General features: G+C 41.3%; 1 protein-coding gene across 3 annotated transcripts in view; it reads left to right on the top strand.

Annotated features, from left to right (window-relative positions):
• Positions 1 to 14,247, top strand: part of nap1l1 (nucleosome assembly protein 1-like 1) — a 49,905-nt gene extending 35,658 nt beyond the window's left edge. Inside the window, exons 10-16 of one of the 3 annotated variants that reach the window (XM_070900095.1) lie at positions 287 to 432; positions 521 to 540; positions 1,589 to 1,711; positions 3,638 to 3,670; positions 3,840 to 3,890; positions 7,781 to 7,814; positions 13,398 to 14,247. In XM_070900095.1, the coding sequence (XP_070756196.1) occupies positions 287 to 432; positions 521 to 540; positions 1,589 to 1,711; positions 3,638 to 3,670; positions 3,840 to 3,890; positions 7,781 to 7,786 (379 nt within the window). In that variant the 3' untranslated portion in view covers positions 7,787 to 7,814; positions 13,398 to 14,247. Of the gene's footprint in view, positions 1 to 286; positions 433 to 520; positions 541 to 1,588; positions 1,712 to 3,637; positions 3,671 to 3,839; positions 3,891 to 7,780; positions 7,819 to 13,397 lie in introns of all 3 variants that reach the window. The other 2 variants (XM_070900096.1, XM_070900097.1) reach the window with 2 other exon arrangements.
• The last annotated feature ends 337 nt before the right edge of the window (positions 14,248 to 14,584 follow it).

The raw sequence follows: 14,584 nt of genomic DNA, 5'->3' as shown, positions 1-14,584 counted from the left end.
CTCCACCATTAGTGGCCGTACCTTTAGTTGCCAAGGCCCTAAGCTCTGGAATTCCTTCTCTTTCCTCCTTTAAAGATGCTCCTTTTTAAAAACCTACCTCTTTGACCAAACTTTGGATCATCTGCTCTAATATCTTGTGTGGCTCAGTGTCAAATTTTGTTTTAACATTCCTGTGGAGCACCCTGGGACATTTTTACTATGTTAAAGGCACTAGATAAATACAAGTTGTTGCTGCAAATCTCATCTAGCCATGGTGATAAAACAAATTCTGCAACTTCCAATACAGGTGCCAGATTGACTGGAAGAAGGGAAAGAACATCACAATGAAAACCATTAAAAAGAAGCAGAAGCACAAGGGCCGTGGTACGGTTCGGACCGTTACAAAAACTGTACCCAACGACTCTTTCTTCAACTTTTTTTGTCCTCCTGAAGGTAAGTGTGAAGAGAGTTGATATGATTTGAACAACTTGGACTACTTTGTCAATTGTCTAATTTACACTCTCTCCTTTTCCTCTTGCAGTTCCGGAGAATGGAGAGCTGGTAAGTTGACTGAGTTAGCATGTTTATAATCTTTAGATTCTTCACCATATTGTGACTTTTTAAATTTTTTTAAATAAACAGTGCTGTATCTAATTGCTTCCATTAAATGCAGATTTCATGATTGCAAATTGCCAATCAATTACATGAGGCAAATCTGTTACTGATTAACAATATTGGCTGTTGATGTCTAAAGGAGTGTAAACTTAGTTAAGCAGCAGTGGGAAGTTTTATTCTGTATTTGTTGAACCCTTGGCATACAAATAAGACATTGCTGTAATCTTTCAGAAATCACCCAGAGGTGATGTCCTTTTCTTTCAAAAACTTTGGTCTGCATAGCTCAGTTTGCCAGTATCCCAGGTCCTGGCCTATGCTGAGTTTGCACCTTGCAGCCAAAGCAGCAGTTTAGATGCTGTATTTGGTCTCTGCCCTTGAACTAGGGAGGGCCAAACCAGGCAAGGTTTCAAGCTCCTAATGGCTGCTCATTGACCCCTGATTGAAAGGGTTTAAGTGGCTGTTGGGAAACCACAGGCATGGGCTTGAACTGTACTCCACACTGGTCAAATAGCTTCCCAACTCATTGCCTAGCTCTGCACACAAATGGACATTTGGGCCAAGTGCTATTAAGATGTTTGTGAATGAACTGTTCCAGCAGGCTTTTGATGCCTTCAAGTGGGTTTTGATGTCTTCAAGCCAAAGGGAAGGCAGAAACTGGCCAGAAAAATTTAAATATTCGGTATGACTGGTCATATGAGCACTCTCGCCGCTGTCCTGTTGCGATTAACTGATGGTTAGCCTTATATTGAGAATAAGTTCAGATTGTCTGTCCGTTCCCATAACTTTCCCAATCTCCGATTCCTGCGCTTAGTAAATTCTTCCACTCTGCTTGCGATCCACTCCGTTTGTGTTCTCCAAGCTCTCTGCTCAGTTTAACCTCTATCAAGGTTAACATTAGCTAGCTCCACAAACGACTTGTTGAGGCCCTGTATTTGAATTGCCTTTAGATTAAAGCACTGCTAGAACTTTTCAGGCTTCACATTTCTCGTTGCAGGATGAAGATTCCGAGGCAATACTCGCTGCTGACTTTGAAATTGGTCACTTTTTGCATGAACGCATAGTCCCGCGGGCAGTGTTATACTTCACAGGAGAAGCTATTGAAGACGACGACGATGATGTAAGCCCTTTGGTGAATTGAAATAGAAAAGAAGCAATGAAGTGGTGCTACGTGCTGTTTTTTGGTACAGTCCCAGCCAATGTTTCCAATTCAGCTGCACAACTGTCTGAAGCTCCTGTGCAGGCTGCTTGCCAGTTTCTCAATGGAAAACTGCGCAGAAGTTTGAATGGGCCGTACATCCAAAAAGTAATTTAGAGGGAACATTGGTCCCAACCATTGGGAGCCCAGGCAAGTTTGCCTATTGATGGAAAAATTTGAAGTGTTGATGTAGATTATATTTGGAAATAATCACATTCCACAGAAAAACAAGTACTGGGTATTAAAAGCTGTGTTCAAATGGGATTGTGCCAAATCAACTAACTGCACCCAATAGGAATTGCTGACACAGGTGGGGCCTACGGTGACCATTTTATCCCACATGCAGTAATTTTAGTCGAAAGCATCTCGCACACAATATGAAAGTACATCACGCATATATTTACTAGAATCTCTACCACCATTCAACAAGCAGGGACTTAAGAGGCAGCCTAGTGAAAGCTTTGGCTTTGTTTTAGTTGCTCGGTAATTTATAAATTGCTGCTTCAGTTGAATATGAATAATATGGTAATTCCAATCAATGTGGATGACTCTTATCTGCCCATTAGAGAGTGTCAAACAGGCCGCTCAATTATATCAAACCTCTACAAAATTCACTACCTGAGCAACTGGGAATGGGCAATAAATGCTGGTGATGTCAGCAATGCCCCCATCTGAAGGATGATTTAAATATTATATTAGCACTGTTCCCATCATGAGCCAAGTTCTGCTAGCTCTTTTCATGGCTCAGTTGGCCATGGCAGGAATGCAGTCTTGGATGTACTGAATAACCCATGGTTCCAGCTTGTCCAGTGATCCTTGGTCAAATGTACATTGGATAGTTGAGAAGTTCAAGCTCACTTGTAATGCCCCCACCCCCAACCTTCCTCTTTCCATCCCCTTCTATGGTTAATTAGCCTGAAATATTATTTGGAAGAATAGAAAAGAACTGGATGCTAATAAAATTAATCCATCAGAGGGGGAAATGTGACCCCCAAAAATTCCACTGCGTACCATGCGATCTTATTACCTACATCTCGCTTGCATTGTCCGTCAATGCCTAATGACTGAACTGAGCTAATCATTGTACTGATGTTTCACGTTCTTGATCATTGTATTCAGTTACAAAAATACTGTGCCCCCTCTAGTTAGACAAGCAATTTCTTTTAAGCTTGGTGGGAACTGGCCACTTCATGTTGCTTTCTACAGAAGGGATATGTATGTTGACGTTGGCAAGCCTGTTTACAACTTTTCATTTAACTGGTTATTCCGATTGAAGAATTATTGAATCCCAAGTTGTCTGCAGTTAAATATTTGACAAGTTAACAGGAGGTAAAACTAATGTTTAAAAGATTTTAAAGTAGGCTGAGTAGTCCTGCTTGAAGAATGCTGACTCTGTTCAGACATTGTCAATTCTAGAAGACAGTTTCATGTGATCACCTCAGACTGACTCCCTTTTTTCTACGAGGAAGTAGGCATAGTCTGAGGCTACTTCACTAATGGAAATCTTAAACTTTTGCTGCAGTGCTGCTGTTCACGTGCTTGATCAAAAGGATAATTGGATATGCAATAGCCTTACTGAAAGGGGCCATTATATCTTGTTTATGCCCAGCTTTTAAAAGGCTTGCTATTGAACTTGTAAAACTCTGTTCAACTTGTACAATTAAACCTAGTGCAAAGGAGTCAGTGCTGGATGGTGAGGATTGGAATAAGGCTTAAGAAATCAAACCTTGAATTATACAAATCTAGCTTGAAGGGGTATGTATAATGCTGGCATTGGCAGGCAATTCTCGGATTGACTTTAGAGGAATGCAAAACTTGGCCTGATCAGTTCTTTTTCTCCCAATACAGTATGATGAAGAGGGTGAAGAGGCAGATGATGAGGTAATTTTTTTTCCCATTTATGATGGGACAAATGCTTGAAAAAGAATGTTGTAAATTTCTGTTGGTCCTGGTTGCAGTATGTTCATGTACACTGCTCAAGTTGTTTTTCTGCTAATCCTCTTGGATGGTCGCTCTGACCTTCATTGTTTTTTTTTAATTTCAAATATAGGAAGGGGAGGAAGAAGCAGATGAAGAAAATGATCCAGATTATGACCCCAAGGTGGGAATTTGAGTTAATTACTTTCCAGAAAAAACTGCTATTTTAGGAAAAGTGCTCGTGCCATTATAAAGCCCAGTTTCAACATATATAATGTTGTGAAGGGCAACATTACCGCAAACTGATTTATCCATTCCTATAATCTCATTTGGGATTGTCAATTACGACACAAGGCCATTTTCTCAAGTCATCTTCATCCAGTTAAAATGGTGTGAAGGGTGTTGGCATTTTAAGCCTATTGTGAGCCGTATTAACTCCAGAACACTTTTTTTGCAAACTACTACAGCTTAAATTCTAACTGGTTTTACCTGGTAAGGAGCTCAAAGGATGCCGTGTGCTGTGTAGCTTTGCAATGCTCAAACCTGGCTTTATGGTGCAAGCAATTGTGCATGAAAGATGAGGGAAAGACAGAATATATTGAACCAAGACTATAAAACTCTGGGGAAAGGTTAGTGTAAAACAAAGTGCACTGTTAAACTTATTTTCAATACAGATGACTCGTTTACAGTTCCGTCATCTAATATTGGACTTTTTCTACAAATGGCAAGATTAGAATGTAAAGTTTTTAAAATGTGTTTAGTCCTCAAGTAATTGCGCAGAAGCATTAAGAAACTTGCACTCCTTGGGGTGATCCATCCCTTTTTTTGGGCCCCTTCCCCATTTTGTATGTAAGCAACACTGATTGTAAAGGTAGTTGAGGTACGGACTGGGTGCGACTTGTCTAGAGGTTAGGATGCACACAATGAGGAAAAATGTACTTGCAGTAGATAATTCCTTATTTGTTGGAAGGGACTTTGGTGCTGCAGTGCTTCAAGATGGCCAAAATATGTAAAAGCAATTGTTTTCATCCAGCTACTAAACTGCATAGTTCCGTCTTAGTGTGTTAAATTAATGCAATGGAGTAAAATGTTTTTCTTAAGCAGTTAACCTAGAATGATCCAGCACAGAAGGAAGCCATTCGGCCCATCATGCCCGTGCCAGAAAGAGGGGCAAGTGTTAGCAGCCCCTCCAGTACCAATCCCAGTGGCTGTTTTTGACATGATCAGTGTATGTTAACAGTCTATACTGTCATACACTGCCCCTCTATCAAGGGTGCTGAGGCCGAATACTGCATTTAAACTGATGCCCTCGATAAGAACAATACCACTGCACGGGTCCAACCCAATACCTTCTGGCCGAGATTACTTGCTCTTCTGAGATCTGGAATGAACTTCCTGAAAGGGTGGTGGAAGATTCAATAATTTTCCAATGGGAATTTGATAAATACTTGGAAGGGAACATGTTTGGGCTATGGGGAAAAAGCAGGGGAGTGCTACTAGTTGGACAGCTCTCTGAGCTAGCACAGGTACGATGGGCAGAATAGCCTCATTGTGTGCTCTATCGTTCTGGTTCTCAGAAGATGGAAGGATGTGTAGGACAAACCTACTTCCAGTCTTGAGGATTACCGGAAAGCTCAGGAGCACAGATGAAAGGAAAGCAGAGAGGTTGGAGGCTAAAGACGAGGTTAATCTTCTGTCTTGTCGGGTTCAAGTATTTGAGAGCTTGGACAGGTTTGGGTTAGAGGGGAAGAAAGTGTTGAACATGAAAGAGGAAACTATTTAGATGTGGTTTTAGTAAAAGATAAAGTTCCTTTCGAGGTCAAGAGATGGTGAGGCTTAGAATGTTTAAAGGACAACTGATGCAGCCATCAAACATGAGCTGATGGCCAAAAAACTGCAGTTTTAAATCAAACAGAAAATGCTGAGAACACTCGTCAGTCAGCATCTGTGGCGATGTTTGTTAACCCTTTGTTGAACAGCTGAGTTGTTTAAATTTGTGTGAGGCGAGGAATTGAAATAAACCCAATTTTGATTGCTGCATCAAGATAAAAGATGAAGTGAATGAGCAGAGTGGAGGTCATGTACACAGATCTAAAAGTTGATTAATGTAGAATGAAATCATCAATGGACAGGAAAAATGTAATCTCTATTCCATTCTTGCACTTCTAAGAGATTAGTGTGAGTCAGCACATCATTTAAAGCAAAAGAAATGTCTTGCTGTGTGAGCTGATCAGGAATTCTAAAGTGCACAGGCAGTTATGGTGTTTTGTGTCATGTGAAAATTGAATCAATCTGTGTTTTTCAACCATTGTACATCTGTGGCCTGCCGCTCCAGCAACTATTCCTAACACCTTGCTCAGCTAGACACCGTCTGTCTAAAGTGAAGCCAAAGCTTTTTGTTCTACTAAACACTCCGTAGTTAACATTAACATGAAACTCCAGGCCCCAAATAGCCAATACACAGCGTGTCTACAATGTTGGTACATAACTTGATTTGCATTCTTGATAGCTTCCACTTCATTCCTACTAAGCTGGAGATTGTTGGACATTGTCAACAAATGGCTTAAAATGGAGGACAGAGCTATAAATATTAATTGGGGGACTTCATTAAATCCAGCTGTTTTATTTGTGAAATACAGTTCCTGATTAGAGACTTTTAGATTTTGGTAAACTAGAGAATTAAATGTTCTAAATGATGGGGGAGTGGAATCTGTAAGTTATGCTGGGACCACTTCCAGGTGCTGGATAACACTGGTGATGCTAGAGTGTGAAATTGAAACTGGAGTCTAGAGAAATGAGATAAAAGCAGTAGTATAAACTTGGGGGGGGTCGGGGGGTTGACTCTGGTGAATGGTTAAGTAGAGGTTTTACAGGATGTCACCATCCTTTGGTAAAGGTAATTAGTTTCTCAGTGGAATTGTTGCAGTCAGTTGGTGATCAACCAGGTGTTTTTTGGAAAAGGGTTAGATTTATAGCTAGATGGGACGGGTTTGGGGTAAATGAGGCTAATACAAGAGGTAATGGATGGCATTTCAACCAGGTGGGAACAAGTGGGTTCTGGGATCAGTGGGCCAAATGGTTCAGGGCTTTCTGGAAAGTAGCTGTCCAGATATTGAGCCTTTGAAAGCTTTGTAGAGTGGTGAAGATAAATCACCAGTATAACGACTGCAGCATGTGTCTGAATCTGCTGTACAATTCTTCAGACCAACTATTAAAATTAGGACTCCTTGGGTTTGTTTGGCTCTGTTGCTCATTGGAGAAACTTAACTGAGCCACAAGAACTTTATTAATTTTTCAAATGCAAAAGTTTTACAAAAATATTGGAACACTGCACCTGGATGTATTCTAAAAATAATGTGGTTTTTGTCCCTTTTGTGTTCTCAAAGCCAATGTTTCACCAACCTCTGACCAGTTTTACAGTGAGGAATTAAACATTACTTGTAGGTCCCAGCAATTGGCCAAATAACACTTTTGGAGGGTGTTGAGCATAAGGTACACACTCCTGAGTTAATGTTTTTAGGGGGCATTCAACCCTTCCCAGAGTTTTTCCTGATATTGGTGCCATATTATTTCTGGCTTCTCCATTTCTGTTTGGCTGCTGATTTTGCCCACATTGTAACAGTGACTACACTTCAAAAGTACTTCATTAACTACCAAGGTCTTTAGGGTGTCCTGAGGTACCGAAAGCTATGTAAATGTAAATTCTTGTTTTTTTTTCTTTAATAGCAATTAGAGAGGTGGTGAATGGGGTATCGTCTGATGGTGGTGTATTTATTTAACCTGATCAACATTGCCTAACTTGGCAGTAAAATTAACTTTTATAATAGAGGGTGCAGTTTATTTTGAATGGTGTGTTCCAAAATTGTCCAAATTTAATTTATTTATACTAATGTCTACTTCAAGTAAATTTATTTACAGTATAAGACAAATTGCCTTGGTATTGAGATTATCTTTAATAGTTGAGATTATAGATGTTTACATTATGATTTCAATTCCGTTTGGAATTTCAAAATCTTAACTGGCTTCAAATCTTGTACTCTCATGTCAGCTGCTCTCTGAATTTTTCCTTACTAGGTTTAACTGATGTCTAGAAATAACCCTACCACTGGTAGGTAAGGCTTGCTGATCTTCATTATATAATACTTTCCTCCAACTAACTTCTATGTGCTTTTGCTTTTGTCAAGTACTAATTAGTGAGTGGCCTCTTAATCTGACTTGCTGCAGTAATTGTCCAGGTTTTGACTGGTTCTTGCTTTTGTTTGGCTATTTTTCAAAGCTAATCTGGATTTATTACTGCAGTGGACATAATGGTTGGTAAACCACGTTTTAAATCCACCTGAACATTTGTTGTGCGTGCTGTGCAAATTATTTCTGCAAGTGATTTTGAATGTGTTGGTCTGGGAATTGGAAGATTTGAGTATTTAACTGGAGGTGCAAAGTGATTGGGTTTCAGGAGTTGCTAGTTTTATTTTCCACCAACTGGCTCTATTTAAAGCACTATCTCCAGTGCTTTATTGTAGTTATACATTCTCCAGCACATGCATGAGCATCTCGCTCATCATTATTCACTTGATGTTCCAGTGCCTGCACAGTGTATAGCTAAAGTCAAGTAAAGACTACTCCCTGGAGTTTTAAAGGAAACTTCTGTGACCATTTGAGTCGAAACATAGAAACATAGAAAATAGGTGCAGGAGTAGGCCATTCGGCCCTTCTAGCCTGCACTGCCATTCAATGAGTTCATGGCTGAACATGCAACTTCAGTACACCATTCCTGCTTTCTCACCATACCCCTTGATCCCCTTAGTAGTAAGGACTACATCTAACTCTTTTTGAATATATTTAGTGAATTGGCCTCAACAACTTTCTGTGGTAGAGAATTCCACAGGTTCACCACTCTCTGGGTGAAGAAGTTCCTCCTCATCTCGGTCCTAAATGGCTTACCCCTTATCCTTAGACTGTGACCCCTGGTTCTGGACTTCCCCAACATTGGGAACATTCTTCCTGCATCTAACCTGTCTAAACCCATCAGAATTTTAAATGTTTCTATGAGGTCCCCTCTCATTCTTCTGAACTCCAGTGAATACAAGCCCAGTTGATCCAGTCTTTCTTGATAGGTCAGTCCCGCCATCCCGGGAATCAGTCTGGTGAACCTTCGCTGCACTCCCTCAATAGCAAGAATGTCCTTCCTCAGGTTAGGAGACCAGAACTACACAATACTCCAGGTGTGGCCTCACCAAGGCCCTGTACAATTGTAGCAACACCTCCCTGCCCCTGTACTCACATCCCCTCGCTATGAAGGCCAACATGCCATTTGCTTTCTTAACTGCCTGCTGTACCTGCATGCCAACCTTCAATGACTGATGTACCATGACACCCAAGTCTTGTTGCACCTCCCCTTTTCCTAATCTGTCACCATTCAGATAATAGTCTCTCTGTTTTTACCACCAAAGTGGATAACCTCACATTTATCCACATTATAATTCATCTGCCATGCATTTGCCCACTCACCTAACCTATCCAAGTTGCTCTGCAGCCTCATAGCATCCTCCTCGCAGCTCACACTGCCACCCAACTTGGTGTCATCCGCAAATTTGGAGATACTACATTTAATCCCCTCGTCGAAATCATTAATGTACAGTGTAAACAGCTGGGGCCCCAGCACAGAACCTTGCGGTACCCCACTAGTCACCGCCTGCCATTCTGAAAAGTCCCCATTTACTCTTACTCTTTGCTTCCTGTCTGACAACCAGTTCTCAATCCATGTCAGCACACTACCCCCCAATCCCATGTGCTTTAACTTTGCACATTAATCTTTTGTGTGGGACCTTGTCGAAAGCCTTCTGAAAGTCCAAATATACCACATCAACTGGTTCTCCCTTGTCCACTCTACTGGAAACATCCTCAAAAAATTCTAGAAGATTTGTCAAGCATGATTTCCCTTTCACAAATCCATGTTGACTTGGACCTATCATGTCACCTCTTTCCAAATGCACTGCTATGACATCCTTAATTGATTCCATCATCTTACCCACTACTGATGTCAGGCTTACCGGTCTATAATTCCCTCTTTTTTTTTTCTCTCCCTCCTTTTTTTTTTTTAAAAAGTGGGGTTACATTGGCTACCCTCCACTCGATAGGAACTGATCCAGAGTCAATGGAATGTTGGAAAATGACACTCAATGCATCCGCTATTTCCAAGGCCACCTCCTTAAGTACTCTGGGATGCAGTCCATCAGGCCCTGGGGATTTATCGGCCTTCAATCCCATTAATTTCCTCAACACAATTTCCTGACTAAAGGATTTCCCTCAGTTCCTCCTCCTTACTAGACCCTCTGACCCCTCTTATATCCGGAAGGTTGTTACTGTCCATTGTTTGAAGAGTAGGAAGGCATTTCAATTGCTATTCAGCTTTCTACAAAAGTATAATCACATCTGTAAACACTGCAGCCCTCCAGACCATGCTGAAAAATAACAATCGAGAGAGAGTAAATGGAAAGCACTGGCTTGTCTCCAGATGCTTGCTGCTATTCTGTTTCCACACTGACATAATGATCCCAAAGTAATAAAGTAACTGTCATTCTAGACCAGGAGCTAAAAGTTCGAACACTAATTCTCTACCCAAACAAAACTGAATTGGTGTTTGTGTATATTGATACTAACACTTGAGGTTTGTCTCTTTTGGAGACTGCGTATACTTGTATTTAGAGAACAGTTCCTGAGTCTGGTGGCAGTTTTGAAGGTTATCCCTCAATGTCCTTTGGTTATTCTCCTGCTGGACTAGTGGCCACTGAATAGAGTATCTTGCTTTTACCCTGCCCCAATGATGACTGATGCAAATAAGACCAAAGCAGAACTTCTGTTCCATGACAAAAAACACAGCTCCCATCAGATTAAGTCTAAACAGTAACGTTGTGTAGTAAATAAAACAAAACAATCTTGGATTGAGTAGAATAGTGCTGTTAGGCAGCTAGCTTGTGGCAGAGTAGCTTTACATTGAGAAAGGTGAGCGGTGGAGGAGAAGGAAGATCAGACATGGGCCTTTAACGTCTTGATCCGCATTAGTGCAACAACTTCCTACAATGTTGAGGATGATAAAACTCCTGGGTGAGCATGGAGCATAACCACATTTCCAAATATAGGATCTTCCTGAGTGTATTGCAAAAGCTGTACAGGTTTGACCAAGTATCTTGGCAGCTCAGGAAGGAACTGTGGTGGCAGATTTAAGAGAATCCAGTGCATTTGATTCTTTGTTGTATTAACAATTCTTTGCCATTCCCAACCCCAGATAGTTTGAAGGGCTCTCTCCCGGAAAGTGGTTTGGATGATGAATCTTCCAGCTGTACAGTGAGATCTGAATACCTTTCCCTCTTCTCCGCCCCAAGAAATAGACAAACTTGAAACTCCTGAAATGCACGGTGGCCATTTTAATTTTGGCTTTCAAACTTTGGAGATGAATTGCAAGGGTGGTTAAAATATTTGAATCCCATGGTTACAGTGGCTTCATAATTGAATTGTTACATGTCCATGTTCCTGTCCTGTCAACAAGGGCATGATAACTTGTAGCCAATGGATGGGACCAATATTTTAAGTAATAGTGTCGATAGTACTGGTGGGAAGAAAACCTACTTTAGAGTTAAACCAATTGCATTTATATAGTGCCTTTTACCATCATAACGGTCCCAAGACACTTCACAGGAGCATTATCAAACAAAATTTGACACCGAACTGCATAAGGAGATATTGGGGCAGATGACCAAAAACTTGGTTGAAGATAGAGGTGGAGAGGTCGAGGGAAGGAATTCCTGAGCTTGGGTACTAGGCAGCTGGAGGCACAACCTCCAATAGTGGAATGATGAAAATCAGGGGCTGTGCAAGAGGGCAGAATTGGAGTGCAGAGGTCATTGGTTGGAGGGCTGGAGAGGTTAGCGTTAGGGAAGCTGGGGGTAGCAGGGCCATGGAGGCATTTGAAAACAAGGATGAAAACTTTAAAATGGGGACATTGCTGGACCAGGAGCCAATGTAGGTCAGTGAGCACAGGGGTGATGGGTGAGCGGGACTCGGTGCGAGTTAGGACACAGGGCAGTGAGCACAGGGGTGATGGGTGAGCGGGACTCGGTGCGAGTTAGGACACGGGTCAGTGAGCATAGGGGGTGATGGGTGAGTGGGACTCGGTGCGGGTTAGGACACGGGTCAGTGAGCACAGGGGTGATGGGTGAATGGGACTCGGTGCGGGTTAGGACACGGGTCAGTGAGCACAGGGGTGATGGGTGAATGGGACTTAGTGCACACGGGCAACAGAGTTTTCGATGAGCTCAGAACATAGTTTGGACCAGTTTCAAACAGCAGATTTTTGAGGCACTAACCTACTGTGCTGAGGTTCAGATTTCAATAGTGTAATGGGAGCTGACATCTGGCAGTGTGATGTTTTACTTTTTTCTTTGTTTACCCAAGCCATCTCTCCTGTTCCATTCCTACTAATGGAGGTGGAGTTACCCATGCTGCTTTTAATGAGACTGCTGTATTGGAGATAATGAAACTGCTAAGGAGTAAGGGGGAAGACTGCACATTAGCATGGAACACAGTCTATAGTTGGAATATGTATCATCTTCAAATTTTGCTGTAGAAATTTGAATCTGCTATGCTCCCAACTATATTTAAAACTCTGGGTGGTAACATGGGTGCTTTAGGTAGTGCCAGCCTGGATGCAGCTGTTGACCAGATTTGGAGATTGCAGACCCACACTTCATCCCAAACTCTTCTCTCTGCTACCTTCAGTATAACTACTGGAGCTGAGCCAGTGTGAATAGTGGCATCAACTTCATGGCTGTGCAGACTTCCAGCTAAGTCTGAGGTTGGTGTGCTCTTGGCTGGGGAATGTGAGCTGCACTTCCCCCAAAGCCTTGCTGCATATATACTGTCTTGTTTTGGCACTGCACCTTGGGTTGATTCAAACATTTAGTTTTGTTGCTAATACACTGTTTAGATCTACATATTTCAGAAAGCATTATTGCTTTGATCTGACTAATTAAAATTAGTCCTTCCACCCTTCTGTGCTCGAGCATTCTGTTCTGCTTTCTTGGAGGTGTGTGAAACTTGGAACAAAAGAAAATTATTGGAGACCTACTTCTGGTATGACATTCTTTTGAATGTAGTTCAGTCTCTGCATACAAAGTGCTTTCCCTACTTATCCCTCTGTTCTCTCTGACCTGAACCTCCACGAGCTGTCTCCTTCCACCTTTCAAAATGATTTGCAATGTCCTGGGTTAAGGCTGCGTATACTTGAAGAGCTTCTTTGTGGTGTGAAACTGAAGTCGTCTGTTCTCCTTTCACCCCTCCCCCCGCCAATCCCCAAGTGGTCCTCTATTTGGAAAAACTGTTTACGTGTGTGTGCAGATAACGGCATTCAGTGAATCAACAATACCAAGGATAAGTAACATTCTCCTGCCTTTAAGGATTCAATTTCCCCAAACCATGATGAGGTGCATTCCAACACAATGTTAGATTAGGCCTCTTTGGATTGTGTACTGTAAATTTTTGGAGTGACTTTATACAAATTGCAATTCAACGTGGGCACTTGAAGCAGTTTGGTATGAAGTATCAGGCAATGTAAAGAGAGGTTGCTGTATTTGCAGCATTGCTTTTTCAGGCTGTTTGTGTGCTTGTGACCATTCTCATGTGCTTTTCTCAACAGAAGGACCCAAACCCACCATCTGAGTGCAAGCAACAGTGAAGTCTGCTTGTGGCCTTGAGGAACAACTGCACTGTACTGGCTTATTATAAACAACTAATAGTTACTTAACAGCCTTATAATGTTTTGTATTTTCTTGGTAGGACAAATTTCAATTAACATTTTTTTTGGTTAATCATGAACCCTTGAATCAGCCAGATCAGAACATGGTTGCTACTCTTGCATTGTGTTTTTTTTTTTAATTGGTTATTAATGGAATGGAGTTTTTAAAAGTCATGGAATTTGTCATCCCACTGCTACAGAATTTGGGTTCTTCAAAATAATTTCTTGTGTTAGAGGCAGCACCAATGGAAGGCTTTTAGGAACGGCAAAATTCAGAGACCAATATTTGTTTAGAAATATTCCGCTGGAGAACAATCAACCAAAGTAATTATCCTTTTCTTCAGCCCCGTTGTCTGAATATATCTCAACTGTGGAGAGATTAATTTTGTAGTTGGATGAGTGTAATGTGGACTTTATACAAAATGATAGAAATAAAATTGTGCAACATGTCTGTGCTTACACTAGCTGTGCCTTCATTACTTGTGCTCCTGTAAACATCCAGTTACAGCGAGTTACCTTTATCGGGAGACACACATTGAGACTTTGTGGCTGGCTCCATATACGGAGATGCAGAATAGTTACTGGAAGGTTTTCAAAATGTCCAACCATGTGTACTGTTCATACATTGTTTGCTTAATTATGCTGGTTTTTTTGTTTTTGTTTTAATGTGAGATTGTGAACAACATGGAAGCTTAACCGCCACCTAAGGTCATACTGTACCACTTGGGGTGAATAAAAACTAGTATTTTCACATTTTCTTATTGAACTTTCTTTCAACTGGTGTGTGTTGTATACCTTGCTGTTGCATGCTAGCACATCCTGCTGATTGGGCTGTGACCTGGGGGGCTGCTCTTGCATCTTTGATTGCAGGCCTGACTTCCAGTGGATACTCTTTCAGCTCCCTGAATTTTTAACGTTTTACTGTGTGCATTTTGACATGTAGTATGTAATCCACTTGGACTAATGCAGCACAAAATTGCTATTATCTGCTTTTTATGGATATTCTTGCCCTCAATTAATTGAGCAACAATCCTATTTAAATGCCGTCATCCCACTTGTTGAAGACAGCCGCGGAACCAAAATGTATT

Source organism: Pristiophorus japonicus, chromosome 15 (genome assembly GCF_044704955.1).
Source record: "Pristiophorus japonicus isolate sPriJap1 chromosome 15, sPriJap1.hap1, whole genome shotgun sequence".
Classification (NCBI taxonomy): domain Eukaryota; kingdom Metazoa; phylum Chordata; class Chondrichthyes; family Pristiophoridae; genus Pristiophorus; species Pristiophorus japonicus.
The sequence above is the reverse complement of the archived record's forward strand: the minus strand, read 5'-3'. Positions and strand labels throughout refer to the sequence as shown.